The sequence below is a fragment of the Euprymna scolopes genome, chromosome 7 (assembly GCF_053919585.1).
Source record: "Euprymna scolopes isolate OS-2025 chromosome 7, ASM5391958v1, whole genome shotgun sequence".
Classification (NCBI taxonomy): domain Eukaryota; kingdom Metazoa; phylum Mollusca; class Cephalopoda; order Sepiida; family Sepiolidae; genus Euprymna; species Euprymna scolopes.
In genome coordinates, this window is record NC_136488.1 from 86,682,497 (window position 1) to 86,706,292 (window position 23,796).

The 23,796-nt window shown below is 33.0% G+C and overlaps 1 protein-coding gene across 21 annotated transcripts in view; it reads left to right on the top strand.

Annotated features, from left to right (window-relative positions):
* LOC145279820 (otoferlin-like) overlaps positions 1-23,796 on the top strand; it is a 1,618,966-nt gene that overhangs the window by 363,531 nt on the left and 1,231,639 nt on the right. For all 21 annotated transcript variants that reach the window (XM_080131202.1, XM_080131198.1, XM_080131211.1 and 18 more), the window contains exon 4: positions 23,547-23,646. In XM_080131202.1, coding sequence (XP_079987328.1) covers positions 23,547-23,646 — 100 coding nt within the window. The remainder of the gene's footprint in view (positions 1-23,546; positions 23,647-23,796) is intronic.

Genomic DNA, 23,796 nt, shown 5'->3' on the forward strand with positions numbered 1-23,796 from the left:
GTAACAAATAATAAAACAGAAGTCGCAAACATTCTATAATCTATAATACATATCTCACCTGTCTGTTTAAATGTATGTATGTATGTTTGCCTAAAACTTTCGACAGAAGCGACGGATTTTCACGAGATCGATATCATTTTGAAGCTCGATCCTTCGGACAACAAATATCGGAAGATTGGCTAAAAACATTAATTCCTTCACCCTCAACTGGGCACTTTTCTACAGGGAGGGGTCGCTTTTTTCGTAGATAATTTCGGAAGTCATCCCTTCTTTTCGATTGACTAACCTTCGCCACTTCCAGTGTTGCGAGGTTTTAGACAGCATTTCTTGCACTGTGATTTTTAAAAAATTATCTGCAGAGTCCATCATTCGTTCAGTCGAGAGTCGATGCTTAATGAAAATATTCGTTAGCACTTTTAACACCTTTAGCTACAAATTTGTTGCACCCACGTCCGATACTCGTAAGACTCCAAAATATTTATCATTGAGCGATCGATTTCTTTTTCGAACCAATGGTTTGGAGAACGTGACGTCCTATCGTAGATCCCTTTATGCAGAATGCCGGGTATAGATTATCGCGTTTCTTATGTGTAATGAGCAAAGCCAATCCCTCTTAAATAAACGACAAAGAATCGTTTGTTCTGTACATGAAAGCCTTGAACTGATCAAATTTATTGATGAAAAATATCAAAGTACACCGAGCAATGTAAATAAAAAGCTAGACGTTATTTGCATCTACATCTTCTAATATTTCGTATCAATACATATATAAATATGTATTAAAACGAAAGCATGTGTTATTTTCTGTGTCATTTTATGACAATCCATTTCTTGTAATAAATAAGTTTACCAAGAATTCTTCATAAGTTTTGGTTTCGGTTTCGAAAATCTTGATATTGAAAATTTATTAAAATTTTCCAAAAACTTTATAAACCTGTAAGGAAGGTATACAAAATTTGAATTATTCGACGAGGAGTACAAATAAAACAAGAAAAGCCTTATTCCATGGAGTTTCGAAGAGAGCAATTCTTATTTGCATGAAAAAAAAATCATTTAACAGTTTTTAGAAAGTTTATAGTGATTCAATGAGATAGGGAAAGTAAGAAACGGGAAAGACAGTAAATTCCAGAACAGGAAAAATGCATAAAGTGTATTTTGAAAATCCAATGGTAATGATAAGGAAACCGATATATATATATATATATATATATATATATATATATATATATATATATATATATATATATAATGCTCCTCATCTTGAGTTGAGCATATTGAGAAGTGATACACGAATTACCATTAGCATATAAGTGATGCTCTTTGTGTAATCAAATCGAGCTTTGGTATTTCGGACGATGTCAAAACCAGCAGCCGCCGATAGCGTATTGGTTAAGAGCCTTGACTGTCGTACAGACGGTCGAGTTTCAATCCTGGCTTGAGGTAGTTGCCTTTCTAGCCGCACTGATGAGCTGTGAAACAGCGAAACAGTACTGTATGTGAATGACTATATAAATAAATAAATAAATAAATATATATATATATATATATATATATATATATATATATATATATATATATATATATATATAATGTTCTTCATAAGTTCATAAGTTTTGGATTCAAGCTGATGCACCCAAAGTCATATGTATATATATTTCTTTTTATTTTGGAAATCACAATTTTATTATATATAAGGATCGATAGAAAATTGACTCGACAACAATATATAGGAAGTCTGCATAAATCAAAATAGCATATTAAAACGTATTTTACAACCAGGCTACACCGGGTGTTCCTGCTAGCCTTGTATAAATACTTTTGCAATTTTAACAAAAAAACTACAATATCATGGCATCTCCATTTACGCTGAAAATCCATAGTATACCAACATCAATATATTACATATGAAAGAGTCCGCTGTGGAATTTTCACAGGCCCCGCTAGTGATACTAAAACCTGAATTCGTTACCGTCTTAAATTTAAACGTCATGACGTCATTTCTAGTAAATGTTTCAAACCTAACGACTAAGACTGTAACACTATATGTTTGGGTTTCAATTCCAGCTAATGGCATTCAAGTCCTAGTTTCTTTAACTTTTGACACCATTACTATATATTGGATACAATATAATAAGCAATGGATATATGGTGGCTCCATAATAATAAATACGAAATTTGCATGAATTAAAATATATTTAAGCGTATTTTACGATGTGTCTCACCGGGGAGTAGGGGGGCGGTACTATATATTGGGTACTATATAATCATCAATAACGAATTGGCTCTATAACAATAAACACGAAATCGACATACATTAAAATATCATATTTAAGCGTCTCTTATGATCGGACAACGCCAAGCAGCCTTCTAGTTTAGTGTAAATATTTTTCCAGTGCTGCTTTAAATCTGAATAGGGGAGTCATCATCACGACGTCCCCTGGTAGATTGTTCCAGGAAACAGAAACATGGATAGAGAATGTTGCTTTCTGTCTACCGGGCGAAAAACGATTGTGGTATATCTTGGATTCCCGCGGGGATCTAAGGCTTGGCGTTGAGGTGATAAATTCGCCGAAAGTCAGATTTAAATCGCCATTGATGATAATGTACAACATAATCAAGTCTCCTCAAATCTGAGATGCAGTAAGGATGATTTGAAAAGTTGACCTAAGGATTACAAATAATTTGTTATTTGCACGTAGCTCAATATAAGGTACATGTTTCGGTGGTTTAGCAGCAGAAAACTGAAAATGTCTCTAGACTCTACGGCATTTTATTTGAGAGAAGGAAAAGAACGAGTGGCTATTTTTAAGGCAATGTCTCTGAGTGACGTGCAGTTTTTTTGTTTTTTTGTTGTTGTTTTTTGTTTTTTTTTTGTTGGATAACCAAAACATATCTTACTTGGGTAACACAAAGTGAAAATCCAGAAATCAAAATATGGTGATATCTTGTTAAAACTTTCTGTTATAGTCGAGATGCTCTGCCCTTTTTTATTGCAGCTCAGAGTGGTACCTGCTATAAAAATAAAGATAGAGCAGAGACAGGCTCGCAACGTCTGTTCTGTGATAAAGAGGTTGTAGGAAGGAGAATAGGACGTCATCTACTAATTTTCAAAGTCGACTTTGAACTCTGTCAAGGCAGGATATGGCTTTCGAGCAGACCCCCACCCTAGAGGTAGCAACAGTACTCCATTTTAGGAGATATTTTAATCTTTTACAGGCAGAGGATTGCATCAGGAGCGGTAGAATGACGCAACCATTTTTCCAGCGGTCTTGCTAACAATTTGACGTAAGTCTTCAATTTCGAAGTGTTGCTTCCCATCGTGAACGATAATAGTGCCGCAGTTTCCCGAGCTAAAAAGTAATATACTTTTGAATGAACTCGTAAAGAGAAAAATGGAAATTTTCTTTTATTTAAAAGTGACGGTTCTGTCGAAGGAAAGCATTCGTCAGCTTTTTTTATTCCCACAGAAATGATGTATACGAGATGTTAAACGCACATTTACAGGTGGAACAATTTAGAAGTGAAACGCGAGCTGACTATACGAAGACGAGATGAAAGGTTCTGCGCTTTCCGCTCGCGTGAAGGACATTCTGTGGGCGCAAGATAGCAATAAGTATGTCTTTTACACGACTCTAGAGTTAGAAGGCAAGAAAAAATTCTGTAGAAGATGGGTTTTTCTTTTTATTTGCATCTTTGGTCAAATGTGGCAAGTGATGATAACTGGATTAATTGACTGAATTGCTGATCTTGTTGCTGCGTTGCAGTGACTTTTTCTTCGTTTTCTTTCTCTCTCTTTCTCTCTCTCCTCTTTCTCTCTCTTTCTGTCTCTCGTATATATATATATATATATATATATATATATATATATATATATATATATATATATATATATATGGGGGGGTAAAACATATGAATAAGATCGATTCTTTAAGAAGAGACTTCTCGGGATAATGCAAACCCAACAAATTCTAACCAAAGTACAACGCCTCTTGTCCGGTTACAAACTCGTGTAAACCCGCTGATCTAAAAAAACTTTCAAGATCATGTTGTGTCAATCATACAGAATTCCGGTTTTGATAGGGCTACCTTTATGCAAGATAATGCCACAAGGCAAAAGTGGTAATGAGTTACCTTAGCGAGCAAGATTTTAAAATTATGGATTGGCCACCGCAAGTCTTGACTGAAATCCAATAGAAAATCTTTGGAAGATCTTAGGAGTGAGAATTATGGAAAGAAATCCCACTAACATGGAGGATTTGTGGGTGAAGCTTCAAGAAGAATGGTTTAAAATTAGTATCGAGGATTGTCTAGAACTGTTTCGTTCTTGTAGTCGAAGATGTGCAGCTGTCATTAAGAGCAAGGGCTCATTTACTAAATATTGATTGTACATGTATTTTTATTGTTTTTTTGCTGTTTACATTGTTTTTCTCAATTTTGTCCTTTTGGACGTTCCTATTTTGAAAATAAAAAAATAATTGTTATAATTCTTTTTCTATCCTTTGCAAATTATTAGAATTTTAGTATGTTATTATGGATGATAACGACTACCAGTTGTCAAAATTTCAGCTTTTCACAGTTGATATTTCTAACAAATATTAGGTTTTAAAATTTTGTCTCTTAGTTTTGGATGCTACTGTATATATAAATGTGAGGGGGGGTTAAAAGAAGAGGAATAAGATCGATTTTTTAAGAGGAGACTTATCAGGATAATGCAAAGCCCAACAAATTGCTTTGGAGCTTATATAGAATATCAATAAACTAAGACAATGACAGCATAAAAATGTACACTAATGCATATAGATGTTTTCGTTTAAACCTTATTAAAACCCCTTATCGTCGTATTTTTTTCTTTACTGTCGTATTTTAATCGGATTTTATTTCCTTTATTTTTTGATTTGGCTTTTTATACTTATTTTTATATTTATTTTTATTCTTTTATATTTAATAACTTTGTGCTTCTTATGCTTTTTTATTATTTTATAATTTTTATACTATTTTATACTTTTTCATTCCATATTTTTTGTATGTTTATCCCCCTTATTTTACCATTTATTTATCCTCTATCTTATTCATTTATTTGTTTTTATATTTTATCCTTTAAAATCTATCCTCTTACTTTTATTATTTCATTACATTAATTATTTCTAATAATTTATACTTCATTTAAATACTAAGTTGTAATTCCGATATCCCTACCAATATATACGGGACGAGCATAAATCTTCTATTTCAAGTAAAACCCTTTCAAAGTTATGAACCATTAATACATATGATTGAATAAATATCCTCTTTCAATCACTTACCCTATATATTTCCCGGGAGTGTAAATGCGCAAATGCACACATCTATTATACCCATCATATGCTATAAACCTACCTTTATTATATAATAAAAGCTATATTCCTCCTATATCACAGAGGTCACTTTAGTTCTCCAATTTCCTGCCTAACCAGTTTTCAATATTTTATCTCTTACTGCACAATTATTTCGTTCCTAATGTAGATATTGCTAGGCGTTGCATTCATATAATGCTACCTAGCATTTTCTCTCCTCTTCCGATGAGAAGCATTAGGCTTAGAAATATCATGGTATTCTACACCCCTAATTGATATATCATCCTTATTGAATACACGAATAAATAAATAAATATCATCCTTATTGAATACACGAATAAATCTGTATACATTAGTATATATTTTTATACGGTCATTTTCTTATTTAATCGATACTCTCTCTCTCTCTCTCTCTCTCTCTCTCTCTATATATATATATATATATATATATATATATATATATATATATATATATATATATATATATATGACTTTTTAAAATATCGGCAAAAAAAGCGACTCCTCCTCGTATAAAAGTGCCCAGTTGAGGGTGAAGGAATTAATGCTTTTAACCATTTTTTCGATATTTGTCGTCGGGAGGGCCGTGTTTCAAAACGATATCGATTTGGTGAAAATCCATTGCTTCTTTCGAAAGTTTTAGGTAGACATACAAACATACATCCATGCATATATATATATATATATATATATATATATATATATGCATTTAAACAGACAGATGAAATTTATATTATAGATTAATCTTCGTAAGGAGAAATAAAAGTCGTGAAAAATGTCATGTTATAAAAATTAATTTCATCCGTCTTGCAGAAAAATCGAGTACTCTTTCACATTACAATATAAGAACGTACGTATTCTTCGGTGCGCATGAATCATGCGCCGCATGATGAATAAACCGCCACAAACCACCTTTTTTATTTTATTTCAGCGAATCAGCCTCATTTTAAATTTAAATACCTCGGGAAGGGTTATTTTTCCTTACAAAAACTCACAAGAAAACAATAACGTTTTTATTATTATTATTATTATTATTGTTACTTTTTGTTTTTAAAATTGTTAATCGGATGCCATTTCCAAACCAGACGGTCTGTTGGGACAGCATCAACTGATTTAGACTCAGAATAGTCTGTCGAAATGAATGTAAGCCTTTAGATGGTTACAATCGTTCGATTTATTATGCCGTAAGCTTTGTTTTACCTTCGCGTATAGAAAACAAATTTCTAACTCTCCCGATTTTAAATGCAAATCTGTCCAGACATGGCATCGAGCCATTGACTGTAAAAACTAAAAGACGTACTAGTTTAAGGTCAATAACTAGCCGGTGATAAGTGTTAAGTGGATATATTCCGATCCAAAAAACAGCATTTCTCTCCCAATTCTCTACAATTCACCAATAAGGGGACATAATCGATATTATTTTTCCTAGATCCATCAGTATCCTCTGTCACCAGTCTTCAGTATTAATGACTAGCCTGGATCCCCGGCGTTGCCTGGCTGTTTGGAGATGTGTGTTGAGCAAAAAAAAAACAGTGTTAGTAGGCAGGCAGGCTCGAACCTGTACCGCGAAAGAAGAAAGGAACGTGAAAATAAAAAACCTGACGTCTTTTCCGTTGCGTCAATTTCCAAGCCGGAAGTGGCGAAGGCTTAAATTAAGGCTAGTTAATGGAAAAAGGAGATGAATTTCGAAAATATCGGCGAAAAACGACCCCTCCTTGTTGAGAAGTGCCCAGTTAAGGATGAAGGAATTAATATTTGAAGCCAATTTTTCGATATTTGTCGTCTGAGCTCCAAAACAATACCGTCGTCTCTGTCAAAAGTTTTAGGTATACATACATACATACATACATACATACATTTAAACAGACAGGTGAGATCTATATTATAGATTATAACGGTATCTGTTACTTTTTTCGTGTGTGGATGTAGAGATATTTAACACTCTTTATTTTTCTTTGATTTTTATTGTAATTTTCCGACAAGTTTTTCAGCTATTTTAAACAGTGTTAATTGAAATTGTAAATCACGAAAGCGTTTAGAACAGAAACCCTGATTTTGTCATCAACTTGACTTTTCAATTAAACCGCTGTTATTCTAATTTTGACTGATTACAAAACTGATTCTAATCTAGCATATTGAATTATGCAGACCCCAATTCCAGATGAAAAATGTTAACAAAAGTAAACGTTGGTAGAATTTAAGTTTTGTAAATAACATATCAAAGTCTGTTTATTGCAAATCATATGTTTCGCTTTTTTTTTGTTGTTTTTTTTTTTTACTTTAAATAAAAACGCCAAACCTATGCAAATCTTTCAGACGATTAATCAAATCAGCTCTTGCAGCCCACTTTACAAATAATGAACTTTATTTAAAGCAATTATCAGCGGAAACAATATAATCAACTTAGACACTGAATGAGTCAGTGCTTTCAAATTAAATTTTTGGAGTCCCTCATGTTTATTTAATATATTTTATTTTATTTTGCTTTTTAGACTCATTTTATTTCCCTAATATGGCATCTATGTGTATTTCTATCCGTAATTCTGTCTTTCTGTTTGTATGTTTATTCACAATGACGTCAGTATATATATATATATATATATATATATATATATATATATATATGTATATATATGTATATATTATTTGTTTTATATAAGCAGTTATATGTTGTACACATTCATGAGCATGTTTCAGTCAGCCAGTTACAAGCAACTGCTTACACAAAAATAGGCCTATAATATATATATTGAGTTGAGCATATTGAGAAGTGAAAAACGAATTACCATTAGCATATAAGCGACGCTCTTTGTGTAAACAAATCGAGCGGAGGTATTTCGGACGATATCTAAAACATCGTTAAAACTCATTACTCGTTCAAGCAGCCGCCAATAGCGTAATGGTTAGAAGCCTTGACTGCCGTATAAACGGTCGGGTTTCAATCCTGGCTTGAGGTAGTTGCCTGTCTAGCCGCACTGATGAGCTGTGAAACAGCGAAACAGTACTGTATGTGGATATATATATATATATATATATATATATATATATATATATATATATATATATATATATATATAAAGCTTTAAATGAAATAGGCGGAAGTTTCTCTAGAGCTCTATGGGATGGGATCTGGTAGTCTCCCTCCTTCTACAGCCTTGAACTCTGCTATTGGCCAGCATTTGGTTGATAATCCATGCTGTGCCGATAGATATAAAATAGAATGGTTCGAGGTGCTACATAGAGCGGACTCCAGAAACCATTTAAAGATTTTGGAGTCTATCTCTATCGCGGTTTGTAAACCTTCTTTGTGCCGGCAAAAGGAAACAGAAAACGCATTGTTTCTCTTTGAGGAACTTTGAATCTTTTCTACCCCCCCTTTTTTTTACTCCCCCCGCTGTGCCATTATTTTAATCGTTTTTAAACGACAATAAATTTAATTTTAGTTTGCCCCCGTACTTTTGGCATATTCAATAGTTCCCCATTAGAACTCTTTAAACTTTCGAGATAATATTATTTTGTTACGCTATCGATTTTTCTCCTGACGAGATGATAGCCGAAAGAGCTCTAGAGAAACTTCCGCGTATTTTATTTAAAGCTTTATTCAGATTTTGTACCTCCAAACATTTATTTATATATATATATATATATATATATATATATATATATATATATATAGTAATCCACATACAGTACTGTTTCGCTGTTTCACAGCTCATCAGTGCGGCCAGACAAGAAACTACCTCACGCCAGGATCGAATTTCAACCGCCCAAACGACAGTTGGAGTTGTTTTCACATTGTTCAAATACCTAAGCTCAATTTATTTACACAAAGAGCATAGCTTAATACGCTAATGGTAATTTTTATATCACTTCCCAATGTGCTCAGGCAAAGATAGAGAGCATTATGACCTATCAATATAAATTTTCCCCAAAAATGTTTCGTTATATACCATTTTTAGAATTTTATCTCTCTTGATAAAGTCCATACAAATCTAGGCTAAACGTTAAACTTTCAATTTGATTCATTTTTTACTAGTAGAGTAAACAAGAAACAAAACATAGACAGATAGATAGATAGAATGGCATTCGAGACAGTGTATTATTCCGTCCAAGCCGACTTGTGTAGGATATGTTAGGTTATGTATATTTTTGTACTCTGTCCAAGAAAGGGGGGTAGTGATTGATATCCTAGATCTGATATGGCAATAACAATCAATGTATGGGTGAATGACGGCTTTATAGATATATGGGTGTCACTTTTCTAGTTAATTCCAAGATAAAATGGCGACATTTTTTTCCATTTAAGTCGATATTAAATTGCTTAAAATATTGTTTACAGGCAAGTTTTAAATTTACGTAGCCAGCTTTTATGTTTACTGTTTACAATCAATAATAACAGATCATAGAAAATGCTATTTGCTAATTAAAGCACAATAGTTGAAAAAAGAACCGTTGACGGGTCACATATCATCTTCTATAATATAAATCTCACCTGTCTGTTTAAATGTATGTATGTGTGTATGTATGTATGTATGTATGTATGTATGTATACCGAAAACTTTCGACAGAGGCGACAGATTTTCATACTGATACTGATATCATTTTGAAGCTCGACCCTTCGGACGACAAATATCGAAAAATTGGCCGAAAATATTAATGCCTTCACCCTCCACTGGGCACTTTTCTACAGGGAGGAATCGCCTTTTTCGCCGATATTTTCGAAAGTCATCCCTTCTTTTCGATTGTCTAGCCTTAATTTAAACGTACATCACTTCCGGTTTGGTGATGGACGCAACAGCAAACACGTCACGTTTTTTTTTCACTTCATGTTCCTCCTTCGCGGTACGGGTTCGAGCCTGCCTGCCTACTACCATTTTTTTTCTTTTTGCTCAACACACACTTCCAAACGCCCGGGAAACGCCGGGCACTCAGGCTAGTTTTATATAAAGAATAGAGAGAACTTGAATACTTACAAAACACTATCCTCGAGTATCTAAGTCATCTGTACAGTAGTTTGTCACGTCAAGCTGGTATGAGGATGCTTTTCCCTACAAGTAAATATTCAAATTACACAGTATTCGCGGACCAAATTAGATCTCCTCAGTATGGTTAGCCATCACTGGCTTTTACGACGAATGGTTCATCTTCAAGTGATGTTACCTCCACCAGACAAGATGTATACTTATCCTGGAATCCAGTTAGACTAAAACCACAAGAGAATTATAATATAAAATATTTAAATGGTTGATTGAGGATAGGAACGTTATGTTCCCAACTTTTTTACTAACTCAGTGTTTGATGGGTAAAAGAGAACTTTACTGGAATATTCGAATATCTATGTATCTCATATGTAGATCAAGTGTTAGCCCCAGGAAAGGGACCCTCTTTATTTCTGAGGACTTCGACTAAAGTAAAATGAAAACAACGGCTGAAAGCATCGAAAATGTTATTTCAAATTTAGTAACAAGAATTTAGTCACATAATAACGAGCTATTATTTCTGTGCTAGCATGTTTGTAATTGCTCGCAGAGTGATTGATAAATTGCGCAAGAAGATCACATTTGTATGCAGGGCGCAACTTCCGCCGACACTTCCCTCTTGCTCTCTAAAAACATTGGTTAAGCGTCGAGTTCATATCGCTTTCTCGCTTCTAGTCATGACTTTTGTGAGAGTCGAGCTGTTCAATCTCACTTTTATAGTACATGTATATCTACTAACTCAACATATGTTTGTATCCTTGTCTACATAAATCATTCTCGACCATGTTGTGTTCGGTGATGAAGCTATGAATAAAATTGATTTAAATTGTAGCTAACCAAACGTCGTAACCTGTTTGTGTAATAATATTCTTTAAAACGGCATTTTCCACATAAGCATAAGAATTTCTAGCAGAAGTCTAAAATTAAAGCTCGAATTAAGTCGCGTAATGACGTCACAAACTGAAAGTCTGAAATAAGACGTGGCGAAGTGGATAGAAAGTTTTTTTTTATCTTTGACCGGTCAACCGGGAGGAGTAGGTCGTCTTTTTAAGAGCTTTATCTTCATATGCTTAATCTGGGAGCGGGTGATGACAATATGTAATGTTACGGTGCTGCAAAAAAAAAAAAAAGAAAAGAAAATATTATTATTATTATTATTATTATTATTAATAATAATAATAATAATATTAATAATAATAATATACTAGACTACCCGTGACCCGCTGGGTTAGTATATGTTATAGCTAGCTATGGAATAGTGAGTGTACAGAATTAATGTAAAATCGCGCAAAAATTGAATACACCCGTGCGCAAAAATAAACATGGCAACCAGTGAAAACAATACGGAATACATTGGATAATAAAGTTCTTAACATCATTGCTCTTAGATTAAATGAAAAATCCTTTGTATATGATGGGTGTAATCAACTGACAAAATTGGTAAAAAGAAAACAAAAAAAAATACAAGGAAGGGGTGTGCATTGTACAGGTCTATCCTAGTATTTTTAAGTGTATGTTAACAACCTTAAAGTATCATGAAATAATAATTAACTGATTAAGTAATATTTAATGGCGAGACCTTTTCAAAGCAATTTTTTAATGAGAAGTCTTCTCATACACTTTTTAAAGTGTTTCTTCGTATTTTAAAAAATTTTGGAACTTTTAGCGCCCCCCCCCCCGCCAAACTTAAAAAAATTGCTAACGATTACATGTTTCGTTTACTGCTACGTGGCAAAGAAGTGAGTGCTAATTTTACGTTAAATTTATATAGAGATGTCCTCAGCCACTCTTCAATATCAAATTTTAATTATTATTTTTTTAATTTCTTTTATATTACCTATAAAAGCCGTTGAAACGTATTAGCCAAAAAGAGTAAATTTTGCTTTCTTTTAAGAAGGTAAACTATTCTGAGTAAGGTAAAAAAAAAAATGCAAATTGATCAAGTGTTTTTTTTTTGTTTTTTTTTGTTTTTTTGTATTAGAAAAACATATTTGTTTTGTTTTTTATTTGAAAGTGATTTCAAATAGCAATGAAAAATACAAATAAAATAAACGTAAATAAACAACTTGGAGCACGAAAAACATACAATTTTTTATCAAGTTTTAGTTTTAATCACGGGCAACTTGAGTAAAGAAAGTATTTTTTTAGTATGTAAATTTGTCAAGTAGTTTTTGTTTTGTTTTTGTTTTTTTATTGAAAACCCATTTATTTTGTTTTTATAGTTTGAAAATGATTCCAATTTTGGCCATTTTAGTTTCAACATTCACTGGCAAATTATGAACAAATTATTTGTGTATTTTATTATTTCAAATGAAACAAAAGTAAAACACTAAAACCGAACTGTTTTTTCTTCTTTTTTTCTTTTTTTGTAACGCAAACCAATTTAAAAATGAATTTTCTCGGTTTTAGGAGTGTAAAAAAATAAGATATAATTCTATTTTAAAAAATAAATAAAATTGTCGATTAATCAAAAAATTTTCATAATTTTGTTTTTATTGAAACCGGAAGTCGTAAACCGGAATTGGATACACGGTTCCAACGCCCAAGCAAGACGATTTGAGTTTTATAATATAATAAACTAAAGTATTGAAGAGTATATCGCGATTAGGTAAGAATATTTTTGTTGTATTTGTTTTGTTATTCATTAAAAGACAAGAGAGGAAAACTGTTATAATTATAATCGGAGAAGGTGAACCTCCCTATTCTTTTACTCACAATGACGACGAATGCTGTATCATCGCTCACAGCGAGATGTCACTTCTACTCTGTAACCGCTTATGGCGACAAAAAGGATGGCAATCAATCTCCCCTCTTATAGAGGTTAGATGGTTCATCTAACAATGTATATATTTTTTAATTTGATACACGGGTAACACAAGGTAACCATACCTATGTTCTAATAAAAAAAGCGAAGAGTTTTCATCAACGGATTCTTTTCCCCCCGGCACCAAACAGCGTATAAGCTATTGTTTAGTTAGCCTGTTCCCTGTTGGCTGGGGTATCTCTCTGTGGTCCTGTGCAGTTCTAAGAGGCCCACCGTTCCAGGCTTTACCTTATTGTCCTTTGATAAGGGATTAATATCTAGTCGGTTGAGGTGACCCAACCTTGGATTGCAGCTCAGGTATTTTTAGTAGGCCAGAGTACGCTTCTTTAGGGTACTAGATCCTAGATATTAACTCAAACTAGATATGATGGTAAGGCCTCAGCTTGCGGTCTTTGGAGAGTGTGGAGCCACCCCTTAATTGCATTGCTCCCTGGTCTACTCTGACCCGGAGTGGTAGTACCTGTTAAGGTCCCAACTATGGGTTAAATACAAACAGACTTTAATATATATATATATATCTATATATATATGTGTGTGTGTGTGTGTGTGTGTGTGTGTGTGTGTGTGTGTGTGTGTGTATGTATTCTATTGAAACTTTTTTTCAAAATCACTGGATTTGACATTAAATAACCTGAAAAGGGTTGACATGCCGTAAAACAAAAAACTCCCAATCTAGGGCTCTAGCTTTTCAAATCCTAATTTCCGACACTTGTATCACATCATCCCGCTGTGGAAGGGAGATAAATAACTTCAGTTTTTTTTTTTTTTAATTTTATTAATTACCGACTATTATCCTCATTTTTTTAGTTGTTGTTTTACGGCGTTTTTGTCAACTATTCCTCTGGCCTTCGTCAGGTGGTGACCGAGACGGGATAGGAACTCCGAATATCCTAATTGCATCCACAGCAATTACTGGCTTTCGTAGTTGTTGTCGTCTCACCACGTTTTGGCCAAGTAAGCCTCTGACCGACTTTGGGCAGGATTGAAACCGCTATCTTCAAACAAATCTCACCTGGAACCGTGGAGATTCAACGTCTCTATCCACTGCACAGAGTCAGAGTTCCTATCTCGTCGTGGTTACCACCTGACGAAGGCCAGAGGAATAGTTGGCCGAAACGTCATGAAACAACAACGAAGAAAGATGAGGATAATATTCCGCAATAAATAAATTAATAAATAATACTCATCTCAATAATGAATTCCAATTAAATAATATATATTATTTGGTGGGGGGTCAGGCGTTAAGGAATAATGAATGACCTATGTTATTAATTATCCGTAATAAATCAGCTGAGTCTCTTGTAAGAATAAAATAAGCATATCCAATTAGTTAAATGGATTTACGTCTATTCAATGAAAGGATGATTTACTATTGAACTGTCAAACTGAAACGCTTGTTTCAAAAGATAGAGCACTAGTTCCAAGCAAAAGTCTGGTCGTCAAAGCTGACCTCATTGCTAACTTATATTTCTCGTTTCCTTTCATCTTTTCACGTGAAATCAATTGATTATTTTATGACCTCGACAAACGGAACTCTCTGATTATTGTACTTGGATAATAGAGAGAGAAAAACTATTAAGAAAGGTAATTATATGATCAAAGTTTGACAACATTAATGTGTGAAAACATTACAGAACTTCTGATATCAATTTTAAAATGTGATAATTATCTAGACTAGAACGTGTATGCGTTCTCCAAACGCAAATATCGAATAGTTTGTTTTTTTTTTAAATTTTTTATTTGTTTGTGAATTATTTCTGATTGTTTTCTTATAAAATCTATTTGTTGTGCTGTAAGCCCATCAACCTATTTCATAAATAAATGGACTTACCCGGAGACGATCAATAGAGTTACATTTACACGTTGTGGCAGCAATTCGTGCTATTCATTTGACCACTCGCTTCGATCACTGGTATATGTCAGTTGACATTCTGATATCTACAATCGGTTCGACAGAAAGTATGTCATTTCGATAGCCTTTTGGCCGTAGGATTGAATCGTAGTAGTCCTAAGAGGCCCACCCTCCCAGCTCTTGATTCCCTTCTTTGTGTAAGTTTCTTGCTTGTTGCCAGTGACACTCCGACAAAGGAATGCCGACTGGGCTGCCTAGATAATGTTTAAAAGGCCAGAGTGTTCCTCTTTAGGTGCTGGCTTGACACTCCGCACCCCTCCCCATCGTGTGTCACATCTTTCTTCGGTGTGAAGGAAGTAAATACTGAGATCCTCACTATTTATTTGGTGTAGGTTGAAGCATTCGTTCTTGATAGTCTTTGGAGGTCTACCCTCCCAATGTTTATCTCTCATGGATTAAGTTGTTTTGTTTACTGCCTGAGATGCTTTTAGTCGGGGAATGCCGACGGGTTTGCCCAACAATTATAATATGCCAGAGTAATCCTCCTTTAGGTGTGCTAGCTTGACTTTCCTCACCTTCCTGACAGACAATCTGCGATTTGTGGCAGTTATGGGCTTAGAAGCAGGATGTATATTTCTAAACCATATTTTTAATACAGTTTTTGTTAATTATACCTCCGTGTTTGTCTTTATTGGTACCGGTCTGCAGAAGTCAAAATTAGAGTTAGAGCTATGTCATAAAATATTTATCTTTGCGATGTTAGAAAAAAGAAAGTAAATTGATCGAATATAGTCAATGGTGACATCGAGGCTCCTTTTTCATTAGCTACCATGCCGAGATATAGATTCCGGAATCACTCCACTTACCCTTGATCTTCAACTTATACTGAGAATGTAAAGCAAGGGGTTGCAAGTAGATTTTTTTAAAGTTTTGGCATAATTAAACCAATGAACGAACACCAGTCTTCCAGTCCGTTAACAAACATTCTTAGCATTATGCTACATGGGTCGCTATGTAATGTTATACAACCATAATATAAGTAATATAAATATTTATGCAGAATAATACATATTTAATTATGAAAGTCAGTAAAAAATTAAAAAAGTATTCCAAATAATTTTAATCGAGTGATTAACACATATTTCATAACACAATGTCCATGAAGACTGTCGTAGTTTGCTTAATGAATTGTGTGAATTGTTTGAAGGCTATGAAAATTCAGTTTGAAGATGAGATTTACTTTGAAAATTCAAAGTAATAAGACCAGAAATATCATCCTGGTTCGACATATTGGTAAATAAATAATTGATAATCGAACATTATTCAAATATTTCACTATTCTCATGAATTTTGTTTACCTTGTCTCGTATCCAACGGTGTTTTTCTAACAAATTGCATTCTCATAAAATTACAATGTAAATGTTTGGCTCTGAACAATCTCCCTTCGTCGGAGTTTTATTAGAGGAGACAACCCATCACTCTATATTATTTATTAATATAAAACATGATAAATTGCATAAGTTTGGAGATGATGATGGCTATCGGCACAGACTGAAAACCTGGGTGCACCAAATTCGAATTCAGTTAATTTCGACAGAAACACTTTCTTTTTTTTACAAGGGAATTAGCATTTATCAAGGCCCAGAGGCCACTCGAGAATAAGTGTTAAAGCGCGTACATTGGTCAAAAGGACAATATCATAGTAATCGTTAGGAGTGTAAATTTGGTAAATTTGATTACTTAAGATAAACAGCTCATCAAGAACTTGTTTACATTGGACTTGAAGATATTGATTACTTAACACTTATAACAAAACAATACTTGACCTTCTGAAGGAAAGGTAAATATTCTAACATCAGCTAGAAAATCTATAGATGACACCTATTAGAATATAGGCAGGTAGACAGAAACATCGGCAAAGTTACATCGCCTCCAATGGGGAGATAATTCCAACGAAATGAGATCTTTAAACAAATTGGCCATTTGTTACGGTTCAGCCAAATATGAACATTCTGTTCCTAAACATGTGTTAATACGTTGATAAAATTAAAACTATTAATAGCAAATTTAATTAAAATTGTGCGAGAGTAAGCAAACAAGAGCTTGAAATTACCACCATTAAACAAATTATGTGCCCCCCTCCTCCCTCTTCTTTTCTCTCTTTTCTCTTACCCCTTATTTCCTTTTTCTCTTCTTCCCTTCTCCTCCATCTCCTTCCTCTTCCCCCATCATCCTTTATCTCTTCTCATCCCTCCTTCTCCCTTTTATCTCTTACTCTTTCAGTTTATCCCCCTCCCTCTAACAGACCCAAGTGGTGTACCTATTTACTATGCCTCCCCACGGGACAGAGTTAGACACCAGGACCCAAGTGGTGTAGTGAAAACGGTCAGTCACCAAAATTCTAAATGGAAAAAAGAAATAAAATAACACCTACCTCTAACTTATACAATATACACTAGTTCACTGGAATTTAAAGACGGACAGTGAGCAGACACATTGCAAAGATAACATCACTTCAAGCGTTATCCTAAAATTGACTTTCTTAACCCCAAACCCTACCCGCTCATTCCCTCACCCCAACACAGACAAAATCCAATAAACCTTGTTTTACGCATAGCTTAACCCCACCCCGTCTCCTTTTTCATAAAAACTTCCTTACTACAAGACGATTTTCAGATTCGTTACTGATTCCCTTAATATAAGCGTGATTGCCTGAAGATGTTTCCAGTTACTAAATACTAGAAGACCGAAACATGCTCATGACTGTGTAGTAACACATTACTGTTTATGTAAAAACAAATTAAAAGTGTGTATATATATATATATATATATATATATATATATATAGTTAGTTATAAAAATATATATGGCAATTAAGCTACACAGAATATTCCGCGTTTCATTCTAGTGAGAATTCGTCAGGCTTACATATATATACATATATATATATATATATATATATATATATATATATATATATATATATGAAAGTAAAGTTTTGGACCATGTATGACCCTTTACAGATATTAAAATGGACATATAAAAAAACTAAGCATTATGTGAAGAGTATCTATTTTAATCTTCATCGTTTTGCTTATAAAAATGCATACACTTTAAGGCTCAAACTTAAGGGGTCTTAAGAAAAAATTAAAATTAAAGGTTTAAGCTTGGGAGGTATTAAGAAAGAATTTAAATAATGTAACTTAATTGTTGTCGAATAATCGAATTCGACGTAAATATAATACATTTTCATTATTAAATGGAAGTTTATATCCATATTAAAATGCTTTTAAAATTCTCTAAAAAAAAAAACTGAAATCTACGGCGTGTTTATAAGTCATGTCTAGTACATGTTGATAGAAATTCACAAAAAAAAAACGGAGATATTGAACATTTCACGAAGAGCTTCCATTTTCTTTTTGTACCTTTGTAGCAATTAATTGCTGTATTGTAAAGCAATAACGATGTTTATGTTGGCTAGATAGAAGGGTGCGTGTACATTTTTACATAAAGAAAACAACCTATAGTTGTTACGTTCGTTTAAAGTTGTCAAATGTCAAATTAATTCAGAGGACATTCTCTGTTCAATAAATTTTATAACCGTAATTGATCATACACTAGAAACGCTGTAATTTTTCGCATACTAAGTGTCACCCTCACTCCTTTTTTCTCTCCATTTTTCTTTTCTCATTTTCTTGAGTTTCATTCCTCCATATATATATATATATATATATATATATATATATATATATATATATATATATATATATATATATATATATATTAGTAGCAGGGAGACCCGACGTTGCCCGTGATTGAATGCTGATGAACGAATATTTCACACTCCTATATTTTTATTCTCTTCGAAATCCGTGAAATCGCCCAGGAGGAATCTTCACATGCCTCCATGCAGTAACTTAGTCCAAAATATGTCATTCTCCATTGCACTCTAGAGAACCTACTGTTTCTTTTATAAAATTATTTTATATAAACTTCTTTCCAGTTAACGAACAAAAAACATTAAGATATTTACGTGCGGTGTTTGAACCTACAGCCCACGTCATGCTAAAAAAAAAACAAAACAAAATAAAAAAAAACCCTAAATTTTCAAGTCTTATAAAATTCTCTGCAGTTAATGAAAACAAAAGAAATTTACGTGCGGTGTTTGAACCTACAGACTACGTCACGCAGAAAAAAAAAACACGTTATCAACTTACACACAGTAGAATTTTCACGGCCCGTTGTTCTATCATTGTTCCTAAGCGATGATATGGACAAAAGGACTTTACCGAAGGTAGATAAATTGAAATAACTGTTTCGATTATCAATTATCAGTAATTATCTGGGGTATTCTGAGACAAAATTTCACTAAGAACACTCCCAGACTTATACACTAAAGTTCTGTAAATTTTAAAGAAAATCTGTTCAGCTGTTTCGGAGTCTATATGGAACGAACTCTCTCACACACACAGACAAAGTTGGATTTATATAAGTTTTAATATATATATATATATCTGACATTGGTATTAAGTTTACTTTTCCGATTTAAAAATTATAAAAACGAACTTAATATTATCATGTATATGCGAGTGACTATATGTAGTTAACTAATTTGGATACTAATTTGGATATTCCTTTGAAAATTAATTAATTACTTATTTATTTTTTATGGTTTCTTATTAGATAATTGGTTTTATTTCACTATTATGCCGAATTATATTTATGCATAGTTTCTATATTCTGCATAATGGCGTAGAATCTAAGATGAAGACGTTTTAGCAAATTGAAATATATCAGTTAACTTGTCGGTGTGTGTGTAAAACGTCTCGACTAAACTCCTCTCTAAATATTTGGTCTGTATATTTGAAATTTCATATATAGAGTATTTGGGCATACAGTATACTTTCAACTTGGTTCTTAGCTGGTATAATAGTTGCTAAGGCGTCAAAATTGAAAAAAAAAAATTGACCTTGGCCTGGCATAAGTCGACTATACCTATTTTTCTATGCATGCGATAATCAAAAATTATAAGTTAAATAACGTTATTTGTATGCGTATGGATTATCGAGTAAGGTTAGAAAGTTGTACGTTTCTGTTTCGATTCTAGCTGGTGGCACAGAAGTCATCCTTCGTTACTATTAAAATCACTGCCATATATTAAGTACAATATAATAATCGATAGACAACTGGCTCTATAATAATAAATACGTAATCTGCATGAATTAAAATATATCTAATCATATTTTAGTAACGCCGAGCTACCTGTTAGCATATATATATATATATATATATATATATATATATATATATATATATATATAAAATCTCAAAAAACATCCGATAAGTATCGATAATCAATACAATCACAATAGCCAGTGCATAAAATTAATAGTAGGTTCTTTAATAAGATAGGGACGTGTTTGAAATGAATGTTTCTGTTTAGAGCACAACTGAACCACGATACTTGACTTTGCATTTTATGATGTATAATTTTATAAAATCAACAGTAGGTTCTCTACAATCCAATATAAACGCAATCTATTGTGGACTATGTCACTACAGGGAAGCATGTAAAGTTTCCTCGTAGTGCACCACGGTGGGTCACCGACTAGAGCAGGCAATCAATAGATTTGATTTAAAATGGACGATTTCAATGACAATTGAATGTGTGAAAATGTAATTAATTAATTAATGTGTGTGTGTGTGTGTGTATATATATATAATTGAGCGGAATTACTTTTTACTAATAAGGACGGTTTCCTTAGAGTCCTAGAAGCAGAGCATTGTAATTACACCGTAGGAATGTTATAGACAAATGAATCTGCCTATTTACAGAAAAAAAAAAAACATTTTCATGAAAACATTTCTTATTCGATGCACATAGCAAATATTCTCCATATTTATTTGTTTTCCATGAAAGGACATTTTCCTCATAAAAAGTATTAAGATACTACAATTTCTTAAAATAATATTAGAAATATATGATTATTACTATTAAAACACTACATTAAAATTAGAATATAAAGCTGTTCTTTAGAAGAGTTTCTAGAGAGTTCTAAATATAGAATATAAAAATGTTCTGTTTCGAGAACTTCTTGAATGTTCTGAGTTGTGGTGTTCTTTTGGAACGGTTCTGGGACGTTCCATTCGCCAGAATTATATAAAGAACGCTGATAGCGTCAAGTCTTCAGTTAGTCAGTAATAAAAAAGTCAGATTTAATCGCTACGCCATTCCAGTTGCTGATTAGATTAAATCTGGCCAATATTTCATGGGATCTACATCCGGTCCAAAGGAGTTTTATAAAAAGAATTACTCACAAGCACACCCAAAAGAAAACTAGACATTTAGTAATTCGAAAGATTTTTTTCTGGCCTTCTAACTAAAAAATATAGTTATTAATTCTTAATAACTCGGACTTTCTTTTAAACATAAGCAATTTCTTACTTTTTTTTTTACACAGGCATCACCACATTATCACGGCCCAGAGGCCACTCAAGGATAAGGGTTAAGAGTGTACAGTAGAAATTGGACAATATAGTAATCATTAGTAATGAAAATTCGGTAAATTTGATTACTTATATGGAACGGCTCATCAAGAACTTATTTACGTTAGACTTGAAGACAACCATATTGTAGTCAGCCGGAAAGCAGGAAAACGGAAGACAATTCCACAGGCGTGCAGTTCTAAGAAAGAAGATTTGTTCATGGAATCTACGTTTAGGTTTAGGCACAGATAAAAAGTGGGGGAATTATTGATAGCGTTTTCAGCTAGACGAGTGTTTCTTGTGAAAGTTTGGCGAGGGGGGACCATAGACTGAAGCTCAGTCGAACACTTTCCATGAAAATAACGATACATCAGAGACAAACTTGCAACATCTCTTCTGTGAGATAGAGGTTGCAAGGAAGAGAAAAGGACATCTACGAGGCTACGAAGTCTATTTTGAGCTCTATCAAGGCAGGACAAGTTCTTTCTAGCAGCTCCTGCCCATATGTGGCAACAGTATGCCACCCTTGGACGTACCTGGCTCTTATATAGATAGAGAATAAGTCTAGTTTATCTCATTAGGCCATTTAGATCATTTTGTAAATATTTTTGTTCCTTTTTTATTTATACTCCTATGAATTTTTTTTTATGTATTGATATTCATATTAAAACTCTTTTTTTTCTATTTATTTAAAAAGAAAATACAACTTTCTTATAATTGGGTCGTGGAATTGCATTCATCTGCAAAATATCTAGCTAATTTCCATATCTTTTTAAGCATTCATTTTAATTAATCTCCTATAAGTTTGTTCGGTTTCTTATAGGATGATCATTTTAGTTTACTATTACACATAACAACAACGAGCACTCCTCTAACTACAACCGCTGTCAACATTTTGTGTTCACTATCTGTCTGTGCCTAAAACTAAACGAAAATTCCTTGAGCAAAGTTTATTTTCTAAAAATATCCGTCTGTGGTACACAATGCCGCTGGATTTCTTCTCAATTAACTTTAACATGGCCGTTTTCAAGTCCAATATAAACAAGTTATTGTTTATCCGTCCTCTTAACTAATCAAATTCTACCCAATTTGCACTATCACCGATTATGATGTTGTCACATCGCTATCTGACTTCATTGAGTCTTATTCTTGAGTAGCCTTGAGGCCTTGATAAGCGGTGGCACACATCTAGTAAAATATAAAAATATATGAATTAGAATCTGTTTATTGATGATAAAACTTCATGCAAATATTCTACATGATTTATACTTGCGTAATATTTCTATAAATATTTATGTATGCGTATATATATATATATATTTTTTCTATATTTCTATATATAATTATGTATGCGTATATATATATATATATATATATATATATATTTGTTTGTTTGTTTTTTGCCTATACAACTTCTCCCCTGTCAGTTTTTGGTCTACAGACATGCAACTTAACATACAGGGTATTCTAACCCATGCAGAACTTTATATTTGGGTTTCAGTCGGGAAAAATCGCTACAAAAGTGTGAAAATTAAAGAAATATAATTTGCCAGGTGAAGATGGAAAGACGGCATTACGAATATGTATGCGTAACATAATAGCTATTGGTTCAGGTTTTAATTTTTAGCCTTGCAGCAAACATGTCTTCATAACTCAGGCATTAACGTCAAAGGAAAAGTAAATCATAAGCTAAACGTTTTGGTTTCTATTCTCAGTAGTGTCGCACGAGTAATTTCTTTTTTCAACAGTTTAAATCATTACTATATGTTGTGTCCAATATAATATAATAATACTATTCTATGGTTAAAATTTTATGACAATTGGTGAAAAGGAACCTATATTTTCAAACCAATAAAATATGCCCAAATTTGCCTACATTTGTATATATAGTGTCCTGCAGGCCAGCTACAGTTTTGCTGCTTTGGTTTTCTCCCCTGTGGTCTTGCCAGGCCATCATAATATATATATATATATATATATATATATATATATATATATATAATCTTTTGTTTTCAAATGTCATATTTCATTGACAACGTATATTTTTTTTCCAGATTGATCGGAACATTCCGGATTATTCTTCAAGAATTAATCGAAGTCGGACACATCGAGGTGTCCGACTCGCTACTCGACACCAACAATGTTGCAATGAAGGTCAGTGTCATTTTGATTAATCTTTATATAAAAATAGATTTTTGTCTTTTATTTTCATTTATTTTTTGGAATCCTTGGAGATGAGACTTCATAATTTGTGTATTCATTTTTTTTTTTTTTTTTTTTTTTTTGCGGACTGTTATCTCATCT